General features: G+C 44.5%; 1 protein-coding gene across 1 annotated transcript in view; it reads left to right on the top strand.

Annotated features, from left to right (window-relative positions):
- Nucleotides 1-9,592: 9,592 nt before the first annotated feature.
- LOC146075149 (peptidyl-prolyl cis-trans isomerase FKBP8-like) overlaps nucleotides 9,593-19,694 on the top strand; it is a 56,384-nt gene continuing 46,282 nt past the window's right edge. Inside the window, exons 1-2 of the mRNA XM_083184096.1 lie at nucleotides 9,593-10,072; nucleotides 15,979-16,148. Coding sequence (XP_083040222.1) covers nucleotides 9,670-10,072; nucleotides 15,979-16,148 — 573 coding nt within the window. The 5' untranslated portion in view covers nucleotides 9,593-9,669. The remainder of the gene's footprint in view (nucleotides 10,073-15,978; nucleotides 16,149-19,694) is intronic.

Here is a 19,694-nt window from a genome sequence, read left to right on the forward strand (position 1 = left end):
TGCCGAGGGGGGGGGTGCTAATGGATTGCGGGGGGGGGGTGCTAACGGGTTGCCGGGGGTGGGGGTTGCCGTTCACTTACCAGGCCAGGGGGAACAGGCTGCTTCTCTCCAGTGGCAGCAGATCCGGCGGTGAAAGGGAGGACAGCCTGGCTCCGGCAGGAGGGGGACAGCACGTGTGGCCGCCATTTTTATCCCTGGCAGCCAGTCCCAGTCGCAGCAGCTATCCCTGGCAGCCAGTCCCAGTCACAGCAGCTCTGCCGGTGGCAGGAGGGGGACAGCACGCATGGCCGCCATCTCTATCCCTGGCAGCCAGTCCCAGTCGCAGCAGCTCCGCCGGTGGCAGGAGGGGGACAGCACGCATGGCCGCCATCTCTATCCCTGGCAGCCAGTCCCAGTCACCCTCCTGCAGCTAGCGGCCGCGGCCTGCCCAGGGGAGACAGCGGTGGCCCGGTCAGGGGGGAAAGCGGCCAAATCCAGACCGGCCCACCGGGAAATGGCCCGGTTTCCCGGTGGCCCAATCTGCCCCTGGCTAAAGTACAGTAGGGCTTGTTTCTGTTGGTGATTCCGACTAGGGGGGCCATTCTGATTCACTTTCTATAGCGAGTTCGGCCCCGTCCCTTTGCAAATGCCTTTGGCGACTTGTATACCTGCCGAGCCGCCTCTTGCAGACATTAGGGCAGGGCAGGGTGGGGGCGGACAGCGGTGAGAATGGGGTTGGCCCATGGGAACCCGAAGCATTTTATGGGCATCGCCATGAAAATGGGTGTTGGACACATGGGAGGCTGGCGTCACAGGACGGCATCCGCCTGCCCTGTCTTGTGCCAGGCACACATAAATAAAAGTCAGTTTTCCCTGACCTCTATTTGCGAAGGAAGGAGAAATCATTCAATGGACGGCAACCATCGAATGATTTCTCCTGCAGCGGAGGCATACAAGGGGATGTGTTTTCATTACGGTGGCGGGGGCAGGCGTTCGGACGGCTGGCGGGCAGCGCCTCAGGCTCTGTACAGTACAGATTGCTAAATTTTGGTCTGACCTTCGCACAAATTTGCAACAAAGACAAGCTGATTTGTCTGACAATCCCAGAAACGGCAGGTGTCCACCCCCAAACACCGGTCAACTTCCTGTCAGTCAACCTCCGGCCACATTGCATTTACAATGCATTTTCTGATGCTATTTGTGCTCGTGCATGTGCAATTCACTCGGCGCACAGTCATGTGATAATCGCAATCCGCAAATTCGCTGATCAGCGATCAACTCTGTATAAGCCCTGTATTTTAGAGTAATGGAACCCAGCTGACCCTCCCTGTTATATACTGTACACAAAGGAGGACTTATCGCACAGGAGAGTGATGAATAAAGTACTAAAGAAGGTGGACCCCTGATTTTTATTACAGGTTTAAATGAAACCTAGGTTGACGGGGGTGTGCTACCACTGGACATCTATATATATCAAGCAACAAGGTTTGTACAGAGATAAAAAAAGAAATGTCACTGTGTGGTGCACCTAAGAATAGACACAATAATACGTAACTTTTAATTGGATAATTCTAAAATTGGTAGCGAAATAATGGACACACAATACACAAAAACATATATGACACAGACAAGTGTTTTAAAAAGGGTACTGATACCCTCACGACGCTGGGCCCCCAATCCCAATGAAATTTATAAGAATGCTTTTATTTGTGTGCACATAAAATGCTTTGATGTTTTAGCAGTAACTTAGTACCTAGGACGTTCTCCTTAATTAGTGGAGAATTGACGGGTATGATACCCGGTCTGATAGGTACTCACAGCTGTTGTGCGAGTGATAATATGTAAATCATCTCGCACAATTTTTACAGTATGAGTGCTGGTTAATCTTGACTGCACTCTGAATTACCACAATTGTAACAACAGTCCTGCCCCCTGTATTAATCGTGGGTCTAGGACAGGTAGTGTACGCCGACCGTTACACTTCGTCTGTGTCCCCCTTCCCTTCCCTGATATAAATGCATTTTGATCTGTTTTAGCTTAAAAGATTTTTCCTCTGCAGCACGCTCTGGTGATCTGATACCTGGCATATCTCACCAGGGCAAGACACAGTGTGTTGCGCACTAAACACCGTGTCGTATCAGAATTGGCAAGTGGGAACGTCTGCGGCATCCAACATAGCCGCATTCAGCACTTCCCACCAGGCGCGGTTACCTACACTGCTACCCGACGCCATCGCCCGGCTCATACCCGCATCGAACACAGCGGGTCAGACTAGCGTTGCTGCAGAGCACCACTACCTGTCCTAGACCCACGAATAATACAGGGGGCAGGACTGTTGTTACAATTGTGGTAATTCAGAGTGCAGTCAAGATTAACCAGCACTCATACTGTAAAAATTGTGCGAGATGATTTACATATTATCACTCGCACAACAGCTGTGAGTACCTATCAGACCGGGTATCATACCCGTCAATTCTCCACTAATTAAGGAGAACGTCCTAGGTACTAAGTTACTGCTAAAACATCAAAGCATTTTATGTGCACACAAATAAAAGCATTCTTATAAATTTTATTGGGATTGGGGGCCCAGCGTCGTGAGGGTATCAGTACCCTTTTTAAAACACTTGTCTGTGTCATATATGTTTTTGTGTATTGTGTGTCCATTATTTCGCTACCAATTTTAGAATTATCCAATTAAAAGTTACGTATTATTGTGTCTATTCTTAGGTGCACCACACAGTGACATTTCTTTTTTTGTCTCTGTACAAACCTTGTTCCCTCCCTGTTATAGACATACAGCTACTAAAGCCACTGCTAAAGATATTATTACATGTTAAACTCTTTAAAAAAAAGGACAATGTGTGCTTTATATTCTTACAGTACAGAACTGCAGAATATGCTGGTATGATTTTATAATTACATTAAATAATAATAATTAGCTTAAATCCTTCATGAGGTTTGTGAATACAGAAGATTTCAACATTTTGTAATCAAATAACCAAATAAAACATAATCAATACAGCGAGAAGGATTACCGTAGAACAGCGTGTGTACATAGATGTGAGCCTTTCCTGGTGTCACTTTGAATATAGGTGACTCAGTAGATGAATACAAGGGATGACTGAGAGCACAGGGGAAGCCAGGACTTGTAATATAGCATGGTAATGGTGATTTTCATGAAATAGTTGTGTTGTGCCATTAACCGGTTCTACAGATGAACAGGGACCCCGATATGTAACTTTGGAGCCGCTGACTGCCCCCAGTGACTGGGCTGTGTGCTGTGCCGGCTCATTATATGTAAAGCTGGCCATACATCTACAGAGTGATTGTCAGATCTGGCTGGTTGGGCCAACAATCTGGTATCTAAATAACAATTTGTCCATTTTCCAGCATTTCGATGCAAATGATAAACTGTCATTTGCTGTCATCCATTAACAGGTTTTTGTTCCAACCAGCCAAATTGGACAATAAATGTGTAGATGTATGGCCAGCTTAACAGTAGCCGATTGGTGCAGGAAAGTGTTATACTTCAACACCCGGCTCCTGCAAATGTAGAAGAGACAGCACTTTGGTGTCACGCCTTTTGAGTGTGACACCTGAGTTGCGGGCCGCACACCCTGCACCGTTCTAGAGACGCCAATGATATTTGTATATATATGTATCTGTATATTTTGTGAATGTGAATGTCTGATTGCTATAAGGCTAAGCTCTGAAACCACAAAATCAATTACAATATATTTTTCACCATTGTATAAGTCATTTTCCCAGGCATATATTAGGCTAAATATCATCATGATCTGTCATCATATGGCTGTGGGCAGTGCCCCTGATGATAAGGTGTCACCTGCACTGCTCTCAGCAGGTCCAGTTATCACTGACTTCCTACTGAGTCGGGTACAGCGGGTAGTTTATGTGTGTGTGTGTGTGTGTGTCGGTATGTGTGTGTGTGTGTGTGTGTATAAACCAAGGACGATACCTAAGGTGCTCCTCTCCTTTAGATTTGAGATGTTACAATGCATCCTATAATTATTGTATTAAGTATTTTGTTAAGGGTTAATTTTATTACATTTTCCTTGTATACTAATACAGCATATATAGTGTTCCTTCTAGGAACTTCAGCTGGCAGGGCGTCGCTTCAAAGGGGGCAGCGTGAAGGGGTCAGACAGGCCAGCCGACATCACTATTTTGGACGGTCCCGGGCCGTCAACGTCACAAAAGGGGCGTGCCCACTGCCCAGGCCGCGCCATGATGAAAAGGGCTTTGCACTGCCGGGGAAGCGCCGGGCATCGCTATCTACAGCGGCGCCGGGCTTCCCCGGTCTCACCTGCAGGGAGGAAGGCAGGCTGTTTTAGCAGGGCGCTGACAGAGAGCCAGGGCGCATTTTGCCCTTTGAAAATCGGGCAGGGCGCAGCGCCCCGCTAAAACAGCCTAATATACTAATATATTAAATATGACTCCTTATGCCAATGTTAACCTGCTAATTTATATATAGCAGGTTAACATTGCGGCAGCCCCCTCCTCCAAAGAATAAAAGCTGCCACTGATTATTATTATTATGATTATTATTATTATTGTAAAATTGCTCTGGGAGAGTCATCTTGCAGGTGTCATTGTCTAATGGCTGATGCACTTCTGTGATGGTGTGTTCATGCAAATGCAGGCTATGCAGAGACAGATATAAGTATGAATACACCTGTCTGGAAGCACATTTTTACATTAACCTTGGGGGTTATTCTGGTCCATTTGCAAGGACCATACGTTTGCATGGGGACAGATGTTTTTCGTATGCGCAGCCACATGGCACATGTGCATACGCTGGGTGCGTGCAGCTACGGCAAACATACTGTTCACTGGGTGCACGCACCCTAGTCTGCGGCTGGGGGGTGTGGGGCAGTTGCCGACCATTCCCCCATAGCCTGGGAATGGTTTATTAATGTTAAACATGCGTATGAACACGGCGTGTGAGGGGAGCGTGCATATCACATTCACAGGGTGGCGTCTGGTGAACTCCCAAGGCTGCGAATAAGATCCCTTGTGAAGAGCAGTTGAATATACTAGTGTGAACCAGGTGCATATACTACATACCGCAACTTGCAACTCTGTAATATGTATAAGAGAATATAGAGTAGATTAATCAGACGGCACTCTCGGATTTTTAGTGCAAAAAAAAAGTGCAATTTATTTCAATCCGACATGTTTCGGGCAACTGCCCATCCTCAGGGACCCCTTCGTTGGGGGTGTCCCCACTCCCCCAGGATCCCTGCCCAGGCTAAATGGTTGGTAGGGTTAATATTTTGGCCCCGGGACCTTATATAATAATAATTTATTTATTTTTCTTTTTTTTTTGTACACACTGCAGCCTGCACAGATCTGACTGATCCGTGCAGACTGCCTCTACAAATTCGTATTCTAATACGAAGTAATACGACATCGGGGATTACAAAGCAGTTGTATTTCACTGCTTTGTAAATTCCCCTCCGGAATACGAATTATGCATTCGTAATCATTTGTATTAAGAATACGAAAAGTCGCACTCGTATTCTTAATAACTTTTCCCCAGTATGTCTATTTTTTTCTGTGCAGAGATCGAACCTCCTGTGTAATCATCAGTGGAAGCTTCCATATGCCACAGTAAATAAATATACATTATAGACAAAAACATGTGCACCTTATTATTCACTATGGATTTATACTTGAGCGCTGAAATAAAAATAACAAAAACAATACAATTGTAGAAAAGTAGGGTAAAGTTATTATTCACTAGCTTGCAATGTTTTTCTGTCGGAGTTGTCTAGACTTCTCTGATTAGGATATGTCTGACATCCAACTGCCTAATCTCAAATCCCTGTATTCCTTTATAGTAGCCGAGGACAAGGCAGATTAATGTTCCATCCCCCAGCAACTTGCATTCAAACAGTACCAACCAGCTGTTCGATTTATATGCTAGCCAGTGTGGGATGAACAGAGCCATAACTGTAGATACAGGAACATACTTTCTCAGGCCCATTGTGCATTAGATCAGAGCTGGCTCTAGCTAATTAATGCCCTAGGCAAAATTGGTGCCCCTAGCATCATTGCTCCTTATTCACATTACACCACATAATTTTGCTCCTTATTCACATTCAAACTCAGTAGTGCACCTTATACACATAGGGAGTTAGACAGACCTCATCCTGCTGTGCCCAATTGCAGAATCATGCGATCAGACAGTCGCCACCACACCAGAGTGTAATCCTGCCTCATGCAAGTGTGCAAATGACTGATTATTGCACAGCGGAAAATCCATTTGCAACTCACCATCGAATGATTTTGTCTGTACATAACTGTGACACTTCCACAACTCACGACAGAGACAGGCTGATCAAGGCCGTAGCTGACATCACATGCCCTACCTGAAAATAACTGGGCACGCCTGCATTTTTCCTGACATTCTCTGAAAAAACATCAGGTTTCCACCCACAAACGGTGACTTACTGTCAATCATACAGAGGCCCAGAGGCATGCGTGATTAAAAAAAAGTTGCTGATTTTTATTATTGTGCAGTCTTGCGCACACGCTGAGGGCCAGATGCATGCACAGCTGTTCAATCATTTGTTGTCATGTGAATTCGCACAGAAATGATCAGGTCTGAATAATCTCCTTAATGCCACACAGTCATAGCTACCCTTATACCCATAATTCCACACAGTAATACCCTTACACATTATACCACACATTAGTAATGCCCTTATACACATGAAGCCACACAGTAATTCTCTTAAACATTATGCCGCACATTAGCAATGTCACACAGTAATGTTGCTTATACATATTCCACATGCTATTACAACCCACCTTATACCCCTTGCACAGCACTCACCTTGGACTCTGCAATGTTGAAGCCTTGGATGGCTGCATGGAGTCACTTATTGCAAGTTCTTCTGCTGGGCTACGCAAAGACCCATGGGAGGACAAGTTGCTGTGGTTGGGCATGCACAGCAGCCCTCCTCAGGGAAGATCTGCTCCCCACATTGACGCTCGCACTGCTGTATGAGCTGTATGTCCCTAGGGATTCTAATTGTCTTAGGGATCTGCCTAGTTTGCCTAAAACGAAGGCCAGCTCTGCATTAGGTGGTGAATTAAAAATACTTTACAGTAAACTATAGACAGGCACAATATGATCTATCCTATGCTTTAGGCATTTGCCTAGGGCGCCGAGAAAAGCACCTGGGAGCAGGTGAGAGAGTCTACCCCCGCCCCTGGAACCTGCATCTCCCTCCAACACCCCCCCACGTAGTGGCGGCGGCCACACTGACCTCCTGGAGCCCGGCCAGAGCTGCGGCCATCACGGATCTCCAACCCCCACCCCGTGGAGCGCGACGCTGCGGCCCCATCACACACACACCACGGAGCATACCGCTGCATCCCCCCTGGAGCGGGTGAGCGCCCCTAGTTCCTTGCATCGGCCCTGCCTATACTGAGGCAGATTTTCACAAGGCAATATAGGCACCTGCCTAGGGCTCAGCAAGTACCAAGGGGGCCCATAAAGATACCCTGGCCATCCAAAACGTTCCCCAAAGAGCACTGAATGACTACTATACGACACCAGAACATCAACTGGACCTGCCTACACTCCCAAAGTCCCTTTGATGTTCTTTGATAGGATAAAATTATTTGGACACACAAAATGCTCTCATCCACTGTATGTGGGCAGTCAGTTTACTTTACATGTGACTCAGGTATGAAGCCTTCTTCCAAAAGATCTACAGCCTGATTCATATTTGTATGCAATGCTGACGCTCATGCAGCTGAGCATTTATCTGTAGACTGCACACATGGTACTCTATCGATGCTTGCTGCAATCGGCAGCAGAAATATAGCACTATGGATTGTATGTTTCGCGCCCACCTCTGAACATGTGTGACATTTTCCCCAAACCTTAAGTGAAACAGTCGCATCTTTTTGCATTTGGCCCTGATCTGTTGTATGTTTCCCCAGTATAATCTAGCCTTAATTTATATGTACCAGTCCTATCCCAATTTATCTCTACTGTCACGTTGTATCCGTCTACTTTCTGTAATGAGCGTATACAAACTCATTAATTTAGTGTAACTCTGATCAGATTAAAGACAGCTTGTGTAAAAGTATTTTCAGAGATTCCAATCTTTCCCTAACACAATAGTAAAAAAACATATGAAAGTGCTTTACTTATATAACAGCAAACTGACCTTAAGCAGAGCAATCATATATATACAGTATGGAACGGCAAACTACCGCCCTCTCATCCCTGATAGCTTATTAGTTTAACACGCACTGTGTTTGAAGGTCTATCAGTCGCTAACCTACCCCTATATTACTCTGCGTGCTTGGCAGCCATACCCGTGGCATCAAAACATTGGATAGACTTGGAAAGAGCCCTGGTACCACACTTTCCACTTTCTAAGTAGGTTGGTTTGTACATCTAAGCAATTCCGTCATCTATTGCCCGGTACTCTGAGAGCCGTATCTGATTCCTTGAGAGCCTGGGATTATATTGTATAATACTTTCTGTGTTACCTACTAGCAGCTTCTCTTTAGCAGTCCTCCCCCTCTGTGAGTCAGGGTGCTGGGCATGCAGGATTACTAAAATTACTGTAAAAAGAAATTGTTTCCCTTTCTTCACCTCTAGATATTGTCCATGTTGACCATATGGTGTAGACTTATTGAGTGTCAACCTAAACACCGTCAACTTATGGACCGAATACCACGTTAATAAACATTTTTACACAGTTCCACATAATTATACCCATCTGCTGAGATGGAACCCACAAAATCATGTAGTGATAATGAAGGGAGGAGCACTATCAGTTTGAGAGATGAATTCACAATCCGCTAGCTAGTCATTATCACAATGTATTTGTACCAGCCCCCAGACACCCACTAACTGCAGACCTACTGACGTAACTGTGTGTCAGGGGTAGATGTATGAAGCAGTGATAAGGAATTAGAAGTGAGTCAGAGGAGAAGTGGATCGTGCAACCAATCAGCACTGAAGTAACATCTCTAATTTGCATAATATCAAATTATACAGAGCACCTGATTGGTTGCCATGGGCCACTTCTCCTCTGGCTCACTTATCCTCCCTTATCACTGCTTCGTCCATCTACCCCTAAATGTTTCATGTTGAAATAGCAAGAACATGCCCTTACTGGAATCAATCTGTGACTGCACGACCCTTCCCCCAAATCCATCTCTGCATGCTTAAGGAGGAGAAAGTGCCTGATGTGGGTTGTTTTGGGCTGTACACATTGAAGTTTTTATGCTCATCAAACACACTTACACTCAAATGGGCAGGAGTCCCTTATAATGTTTTTGTGAGTTTGTCCCATAAAAGATCTACTGTATTTACTGAGTATTGTGGACAAGCAATTCTCTGCACAGCTCTTGATGTGTACTCTTTGTGTGCCCTCAATCAAGCGACTTAAGATCTTCACAGGAATGGAAATAGAAAGAGAGAGAGGCTTATGTTAAGCATCCAGTTAATAGCAGTAATTGAATTACAGACATTCAGAAGACTCAAGGTTGCAGTCTAAGGCAGCCACCCTTCATAGCTTATGTTTCCTTCTCTTTTTACTCCATTTTCTGGGGACGTTGCTCAGCCAAGACCAAAAGATGATGTGACAAGTTCAGGAGATAGACTAATTTAGCATAACCATTATTTAGCTAATATAAATGTCATTAAAAGTGGAACTAGTGAAAGAGGCAATGGCAGGTTTGCCACAAGACATCTCCCAGCTTGGGGATATTCCAGACCCTATGGAGCAGGAGACACTGTGGGACACATCACCAGAACTGGAGGTTAATAGAAATAATAATAACATTCCCACTGTGATTGTGCAGGAGATGGACCCACAAACAGATGACAGGACAATGAACAGGGACAATGAAAGGATTTTGCATCGGACACCTAGTTTTGGAAAAACTGTCAAATTTCTTTTGCCCCCTATTACTATTGATGACAACGTGCCCCAAGAGGAGGAGATGCAGTTCTATCAGGCGGTCGAAGATGTCCTTGGATGTAAAGCTTACAATTTTAAGGATTTGTTTTTCTCTAAACAGTGGATAGACATTACAGGTATGTTGAAAGTGTGGCAAAGTGCCACTAAATGCTGCACTACACTACTACTACTATTACGTAAAGTGGAGAATATTTTTGTTAAAAAGGTATATGTTTTTATTCTAAGTTTATTTATTGTACATTAATTGACATATTTTTTTCTAGAGATACATAATAACAGATCTCCCAAGCTTTGGTTCTATACATAGTTAATATAAGCATTATTCAGTAAAATAGCCCTTTTATGTGTTGTTTTTTTGTGTTATATTCAGGGCTTAAAGTGGTCATGCAGAGGTGGGGGAACTCATTTAACCTAATTACCCTCCTCCCCTCCCCCCATTAGGCAGAGACAGGGCCAGTAGTAAAGTTTTTGGCATCCCCCTTCAAACTAGAATGCTTTTCTGTGAGAATTACCGTGCAGGGCCAATGTGGAGGTTAAAATGTTCTACCTCACCATTAGAGGTGGTGGAACTCAGTTCTTCCTCACTTTAACCCCTGGTTATATTCATCCAGTTAGCTCCTATTGTTCTGGTTTGCTACCTGGCTACGTCACTGACAGGGAAGTCCTTCTAGTAGTGGTATACACATGGTGACCTCACCGCTGCATACACATAATGACCTCACGACTGTATACACATGGTAACCTCATTGCGACTTACAAATGATGACCTCATGGCGGCATACACATGGTGACCTCATGGCAGCATACACATGCTGACCTCATGGCGGCATACACATATTGACCTCATGACTGCATACACAAGGTGACCTCACTGCGACATACAAATGGTGACCTCATGGCGGAATACACATGGCTACCTCATGGTGGCACACACGTGGTGACCTCATGGTGGCACACACATGGTGACCTCATGGCTGCACACCTACGGTGACCTCATGGCGCCACACACATGGTGACCTCATGGCTGCACACACACATGGTGACCTCATAAAACCATACATATGGTGACCTCATGGAAGCACACACATGGTGACCTCATGGTAGCACACACATGGTGACCTTATGGCAGCACACACATGGTGATCTCATTGTAGCATACACATGGTGACCTCATGGCATCAATCATATTGTGACCTCATGGCAGAATTCTCATGGTGACCTCATGGCAATATACACATGGTGATGATATGGCAGCATGCACATGGTGATGTCATGGAGTATACATATGGTGACCTCATGGCAATATACCCATGGTGATCTGATTTCCGCACATACATGTTGACCTCATGGCAGCACACAAATGGTGATCTCATGGTAGCATACATATGATGATCTCATGTTAGCATTCACATAGTGAATTGTTGGCAGCACAAACATGGTGATTTCATGGGAGTACACACACATGGTGACCTCATGGCAGCATACACTTGGTGATCTCATTTCCGCACATACATGGTGACCTCATGGCAGCACACAAATGGTGATCTCATGGTAGCATTCACATGGTGACCTCATGGTAGCATCCACATGGTGACCTCATGGAAGCATACACATGGTGATATCATAGCAGCAAACACATACAATAGTGACCTCATTGCAGCATATTGTGATCTCATGCAAGAATGGGTTATCAAGGTAAATCAGTGAAGAGGTAGGTGACTAGAGTATGTGTGTATGTCTTAGAGGGAGGTGGAGAGGGCAGCACTGGGGTATATGTGTGAGGGGCAGTAGAGTATATGTATGTGGTTGGGGTACAGGTGTGTGAGAGGGAGGTGGTTGGGTCAGAGATGGGGAATATGCAACGGTATAACTACCATAAGTGCAGGTGAAATGGGCACACCTTCCCTTTCAGTTACTTGTGTTATATACATTTTTCCCCATTGGGTGATATATAGGGGCCTTTACAAACTGTTGCCTTGTGGTCTACAATATATTTAGTTACGCCTCAGGACCTGCTCAATGCATTGTTGCATAATATCCTATAGGTTGTAAGCTTACGAGCAGGGCCTTCCTACAGTTTTGGCTGTCTGTAACTTAAACTTAATAAATTATAAATAATGAACAAGGGTCACAGCATGTCCTAATGTGAATTGGGGTGCTGTGTTCCATAATGTGTAATGGCAGCCCTATAATGTGCACTACTATGTTCCATAAAATAAACAAAGGCACTACTATGGGGCATAACAAGCACTTTTGCAGGTGCAACTAGTGGTAGCCGAGCATACAGTATTTAGCCATTGCCGTGATTAGTATGCACATACGTACACATCGCAGCAACTTTTAGTATAATAGATTCACATGTATATAGCAGCACAGACCAACTTTGACAACAAACCTGGTATACACTTATTCACCAATTTGTGTCCCACCACTGCTTTAAAGCTCCAGTCACAGGGTTCACAGCACAGACACCCCAGGGTGTGTGTGTGTGTTACTGCCTATTTTGCAGGGGAGTGTCACTCCTCCAACATTAAAATACCAGCTACTCCTGCAACATTATTGTGCATCAGTCACCTCCTATCACAAGGTAGGCGTCACCAGTGCATGCAGATGAGTCTCCCGGGGCAGCCTATCATCTTCGGAAATTCTGGGCACACCGTTGGAGTGATAAAAACCAGGTTGGGCCATGAGAGGCTATGCACTGGATGGCACTGGCTTGCTGGAGGCGCCCGGCGGTGGCCCTGGTACGATTCCCCCCCTCCCCCCATGTCAGCACAGCACATGCTGTAGGTATGTGCTGCTACTGATGCTGAGGGTGACAGACAATAACACTCCTCCTTCAACTGTAAAGTGTGTTTTCATCCCCATAAATGGTTTTGGGGTGTGGCCTACTTGCACAAAGTAGCCACGCCTCCCGTGATTCGGTCACACCCCCAAAATTTTACCGGGGACCAGCATACCTTTCGGCTGCCCTGACTGTAGTCAGATTGAAGCCACTGTGTTGGTATACTAAGACCTGCCTAATCTGTTACTAGAATCACAGCTTGCCACGATCAGGGATGCCACATGAAATGAAGAGGACTCCCCATTTCAAATAAGGTAATCAACAAATTGGTAAATGAGAGAATGTGTGGGGGAGTTTCTATTGCTAATTTTCTTATCTATGTGCTCGTTGCCAGAGGTTACGTGCTAGTTGCTAGGGGCTACATGCTCATTGCTTGTTTCTTGCTTGTCTCCAGGGGTTACATGCTCGTTGCCAGGGGTTACTTTCTCATTGCCTGGGGTTACACATGCTCATTGCCTGGGATTACATGCTTGTTGCAGGGGGTTTCTTTCTCATTGCCAGGGGGTTACTTGCTCATTGTCAGGGGTTACATGCTTGTTACCAGGGGGGTAAAATACTTGTTGCCAGGGGGTTACATGCTCATTGCCAGGGGTTATGGCTCAGAGTGCACCAGCACTCCCAGAATCCCCAATTCCAGAAAGCGCTCCCTTCCCTTGACAGACGCTAGAGGTCTAGTAGGACCTCTAGTGTCTGTCTCCTAGAAGACAGTGGCCATGTTTGTGAGGCCATTTTTGCAGATTCCATGGCGTCCACGTAGAATTTCCACGTGGCCCGGCTCCCACAGCTGCAACTTCCAGTGCCGTCTATTGCGCCTGAGCTGTGCCCCCCCCCCCCCCCCCAGGACAGCCCCTATGAGACTAACTGCTATGCCTGGCCAATCTCTGACACTGGGTGCATACATGAGTTTGCTAGATTTGGACTTCCATTCACACTAGGGAAAATAGTGTTCATAATAGTTAATATAAATTTATTACAAAACTCACTATTGGCCACCTAGGTGCTAGGCACCGCTTATTGGCCGCTAGGCAGGCAATAAGTGGTGGCTGTTTGGCAACGCTAGGGTATTTGGGAGGAGGAGCCGCCAGATGTAAACAAACATCCCCGGCTTCTCCTCCTGTCAGTCCGCACTGGCTCGGGTATTTGGTTTGTTATTTTTTCATCTTACCTGGATGCTACATGGACTGAAGCGGACTGATCTACGCCAGAGGACCATTGTAAGTATAATTTCCTTCCACAGGTACCCCTTTGGATTTCTTCTGGACCAGCTGACGGACGGGTATAGACCTACCTATGGGGTCAAGATAGGTAAGTATATGTATGAGTGGGCTCCGTGCGTAATAAAGTTTTATTCTTCTGCTTTGTGTGTGTTTTTATTTAACTATTGGTTCTGCTGTGGAACTAAGAGTCCCAGCAAGTCCATTAATGGGCCACATGCTGGGATTTGGGCTTCTCCAAAGCCCAGTATGTGGTCCAGGCTTGCTGGGACTCATAGATCCACAGCAGAACCCAATATTTTTTCAAATCTTTTACACATTTATCAGCTCGGTGGCCACCGCCCAGGGCCACCGGGGACAACCCCAGGCTTCAGCCTTGGCAGGTAGGTTCTGGAGGGGAAGGACCCCTTCATTGGCAGGGTCCCCACTTATCCAGGACCCCTGCCCAGGCTGACCGGTCAGAGGGTTAATGCTTTGGCCGCTGGACCTTATAAAATAAGTGTCCCCCGGCTGTGGCATTACCCTACTGGCTGGTTGGGCACGCTGCTAGTTCACAAAATACGGCAGACCCTAGTAATTTTGTCCACCATATTTTTGGAACCAGGACCGGTCCTTGGGCCTGGTGCTTGTTTTAAAAAATACAGGGAACCCCTACTCGGTTTGTACCCTGATTTTTTTAAACCAGGACCGGCTCTGTGAGCCAGGGGCTGGTTACTGCCCGTGTTGAGGCACACGTTGGTTTTTCAAATTAATTAGGTACTTGTGTAGTTTCACGGCCTGTCAGAATCAGCATAGTGTTCCCGTGGCCAGCGTAGTTAGCATAGTCAGTCAGAAGTAGAATAGTTTTCCCGCGGCCAGCGTAGTTAGCTTAGTCAGTCAGAAGTAGCGTAGTGTTCCCGCGGCCGCTTAAGTGTCCCTGTCAGATCCAGCGTAGTCAGTCAGCGGTATTGTAGTCAGTCAGCAGTACATTATATGAGTTATGGCTGCAGACAAATTAACTATATTTAACCTGCTGCAGACAGAGGAGGAGTCAGTGAGTTTTTTGCAGCTTCACCACTTTCTTCCTGATGTCATTACTGTCTCAGATGTATGATATGGCAGGTGTGAATGTGTTCCTGAAACACCCCCACTATCCATGGCAGCCCAAAGCTTGGCGAGCAGACGCGTTACGAGTCCTCCCGACCTTTTCATACCCCCACTATCCACGTCGGCGTGGAGATAATCATATATAGTGTGGCGAGCGCAGCGAGCCACTGAGCCCGAAGCGTGGCGGGCGGACGCGGATTACCTTACATGTAATCTCCCAAGACAGGGGATCATGCTGGAGCCGGCGGTGTGAGAGAGGCACTGACTAGGTTTGCCAGGGATGCCTTGGACAGAGATGTAGTTCCCAGCAACAGTACGGTAGTTACTTGTGTAGTTTCATGGTGGCAGCCTATGCTTATAACGTAGCTTAGGCTGCCACCGTGAAACTACACAAGTAAGGCAGCCGTTGGGCTACGCTGATAACGTAGCTTAGGCTGCCGCCATGAAACTACACAAGTAAGGCAGCCGTTGCGCGACGCTGATAATGACGCTTAGGCTGCCGCCATGAAACTACACAAGTAAGGCAGCCGTTGGGCTACGCTATTAGCGTAGCTTCAAACGTAGCGTAAGATAGATTGAATTTGACAATAGTCACAGGAAATGGACAAAATGTGACTACAGTACATGCGTTACAAAAAACAGAAAGGTCGTATAGTCTCAAGTTGAGGCAAACATGGCTGCCGGAACGTTTATAATGCAACCTCCTGAAGGGGTCTGACTTGCTAGCGGAGAAAAGGGGTATAAATGAAAGAGATCAATACCAGCAGGGAATACAGTATGATGAAAATGTATCAGACAGGAGGTTGCACATTGTATGTAAATATGAATCTGTCAATTTTCTTAAATTTCCTTTGCTGCTTTTCATATCTTTTCTCAGATGACAAACTGTTGAGAAAGAAAATTCTGAAGCCAGGATTCGGTGAAGCCTCAATACCCCTACCTGGTCAAGAGGTGACTGTCTACCTAATGGGTATTTTGGAAGGTGGAAATCTGGTGGAAAAAGATCCAAATCTCTCCTTTGTCCTGGATGAAGGGGACGTTATACAGGTCAGGAATCCTAGAATTGCAAACCAGTCTTATAATAACCAGTATTCTACACTAGAGATGAGCAGGCCCGGTTCTCTGAGATCGGAACCCACCCGACCATTGCGATCCGAGGGGGGATTCGAGCGGACTGGGGAGTTCCTGCATAATTCCGGACCGAAAACAAGGCAAAACGTCATCAACGTGCTGTCGGATTCTCATTCTCATTTTTGGAGGATGATGGAGGAGGAAATAGTGGGAGATCAGCAACCTGATAGAAGTGCTGAAGCTGCTACCACCAGTCATGACAAGGCCGATGGTCAAAGGCAGTCCTTGCCGCTGAAGTCCCTGTCGCTGAAATGATTGGTTTGTTAAACTGTGCATGTCCTGTATACAACATAAGGGTGGGTGGGCCCAAGGACAATTTCATCTTGCACCTCTTTGTATTTTTTGCTCTTTGGAGCATTTCTCTTTTTTTGGGGTAGTTTATTAAACTGCCACCCTGTCTGCCCCTGCAGTGCCGCTCTGCTTCCAAGTTGTGCCAGGTTTAAGTGTAAGGTCCACATGTATGTGATGCCCACTGCTGTCGCTTAGCTTAGTCATCCAGCTACCTCGGTATAACCTTTTGGCCCAACTACAGTAAATGAAAACTATTTTGTGAGCTGAGAAGTGATCAAAATTGACTAGAAATGAGTGGAAACTAATGTTATTGAGGTCAATAATACTTTAGGGGCAAAAACAGGCCCAAATTCTGTTATTTTAGCCATTTTTAGCATTTTTACATAAAAATCCAGATCCAAAACCAAAATCAAAACCAAAACCTGCAAGGGTGGTTTTGCCAAAATCAATCCAGATCCAAAACATGAAGGGAGATCCAGATCCAAAACCAAAAAAAGTGGCCGGCGCACATCTCTAATATATATCTATATATATATATATATTACAATATACAGTATATCTTATGTGTACAATATACTCTGCTGTTTGTTAACTATGCACCTTGAAAGGATCTATTATTTGTGTGATCTTATTGATACTACCTGTATGGATCATAGGGCCGACAGTGTCTAGGTTGACAGTGAGTAGATTGACACGAAAAGGTCGACATGCATAAGGCCGACACAGGAAAAAAGGTCGACATACACAAAAAATGGGACACAGAAAAGGACCACGCATGAAAAGGTCAACATGCATTTTTTTAATGTTTTCTTGTGTCAATGTCAACACCTTTGCTCACCATGCTTCAGCCCACTTTCTGTTCCCATCCATACTCCACGTAGATGGTAAAGTATGAAATAATTACAAAATTAACGCACGTTAATCTTTACATGTGTCGACCATTGTTATGTTGCCATTTGCTTGTGTCGACATTTTGTCTATGTCAACCATGTTGACATAGCCAAAATTGTATCGACCTATTGACTGTTGGCCTATACGCTGTCAACCTAGCATCTGGATACCGATGCTACAGTAGTTCATACATTTGGTCACTGGTAATGTGTAACTGGAACTGAACAATTTAGGTTGTGTTTAGTAGAGTATCGTGGCGCGTACTAACAGGATCTGCCTGGTCTATACCTATAGGGTTTCCCAAGGTCACCCTAGAGTAGACTGTGATAAAGAATTGTGGGTGGTATAGACGCTTTGGCGCTCCCTTTATGTTTGAACTGATGTGAGGAGTAATGTAACAAAAAAAATGAAAAAAAAGAAAAAATTACAATAAAAATGAAAAAAAGAAAAAAAAATTAATAAATAAATAAAAATAAAAAAATAAAATTTAAAATAAAAATAAAAATTTAAAATGAAAAATTAAAATTAAAAAAGTGAAAAAAGTAGAACTTTCCTTGTTGTCTTTTCTTTTATCCCTTTGTTCTCCTTTTCTGTTTCCTTGGCCTGGTATTTCTCAGGAGGTGGAAGAGCGAAACCGAAAAGACAAGGGATACAGCAATGTGAAGTAATGTTGGTATCTTTAGTGGTATATTTTCAATAGCAGGCTCAAGCTGGATGGCGTACCAAACTCACACAGATATGAGTATGGATAAACTCATCAAGGTATCTTTATGGTACTCGATAAATATGCGTACCAGTACTCACGTGGATTCATGGGTAATGACACACATCAGGGTATCTTTTCCTCAAAGTAATTTATTCCAAATAACGTACAAAAGTTTAAAAATGGATAAGAGTTAGCAATTGAAAGCAGCGCTCACTATGATCCTGAAGGTGGGGTCAAATCCGGATATCACCCACCACAGAGAACATAGGATAACTACAATGTTTTACCTGTCTCTCTCCTTGTAGATTTATTTATTTATTAACAGTTTCTTATATAGCTCACACTATGCCTGGATCAACATGTTTCAGGATTTGTACTCCATTCCTCAGGATATCCTGATCATAGTGAGCGCTGCTTTCAATTGCTATCTCTTATCTATTTTTTTACTTTTGTACGTTATTTGGAATAAATTACTTTGAGGAAAAGATACCCTGATGTGTGTCATTACCCATAAATCCACGTGAGTACTGGTACGCATATTTATTGAGTACCATAAAGATACCTTGATGAGTTTATCCATACTTATATCTGTGTGAGTTTGGTATGCCATCCAGCTTGAGCCTGCTATTGAAAATATACCACTAAAGATACCAACATTACTTCACATTGCTGTAACTGGAACTGTTGAATACAAAGAGACCTATGCCAAGCAGAATAATGTTACAGACTTCTAAGCAGTTTCAGTGCCTTTGTGAGCCAAGGAAGAATTGAACAGACTAAGCAAAAGTCCCACAAAATATAACGACTATGCATTTGTACTAATTAGCACAATTTTGTGCAATATTCAATATAATAGCGTACCGCCATGCTGTAGAAGCACTGTCCATTTGGTAACTCAATTTTTTTCACTAGTTCTTTCCTTTTCCAATATAAAGCAATTAAGCATTTGACTTGACTTCCTCATTGCTTTTTTACATTGCTTGCCTGCCTTTAAGTCACATGAAATAGGGACTCATAGACCCCTTTCCTTCTCAGTAGTTTCCAATATAGTGCCATTAATACTATATTAAGCCTTTGGATTTTTGAGACCCAAGTGCATAGTTTTGCATTTTTGGGCATTAAACTGGAATTGCCATGCTCTTGACTATGTATCTTGATTACCTAGACTATAAATCATTTGTTTTACACTGGTGTGTCTACCATGTTGCATACCTTTTATGTCATCTACAAAAATACATACTTTCCCTTCAATATCATTTGCAATGTCACAGATAAAGATATTGAAAAGCTTTGGTCCAAGTACAGATCCCTGAGGTACACCTCTGGTAGCATTACCCTCCTATAAATGCACAAAACTCCTTGTTTACTATCCTGCAACCAAGATATTATCCATTCAACTATCTTAGTATCCAACCCCATGAATTTTTATCAGTCTGTTATGTGGGACAGTGTCAAAAGGTTTGTTAAAGTCTAGATCCCCTCCTTTATCTATGACTTTTGTCACCCAGTCAAAAAAGTCAATAAGGTTTGTTTGAAATGTAAATTCATGCTGTTTGGAATCCTGTAAATTATTA

The sequence above is a fragment of the Crinia signifera genome, chromosome 4 (genome assembly GCF_055691185.1).
Source record: "Crinia signifera chromosome 4, ASM5569118v1, whole genome shotgun sequence".
Classification (NCBI taxonomy): domain Eukaryota; kingdom Metazoa; phylum Chordata; class Amphibia; order Anura; family Myobatrachidae; genus Crinia; species Crinia signifera.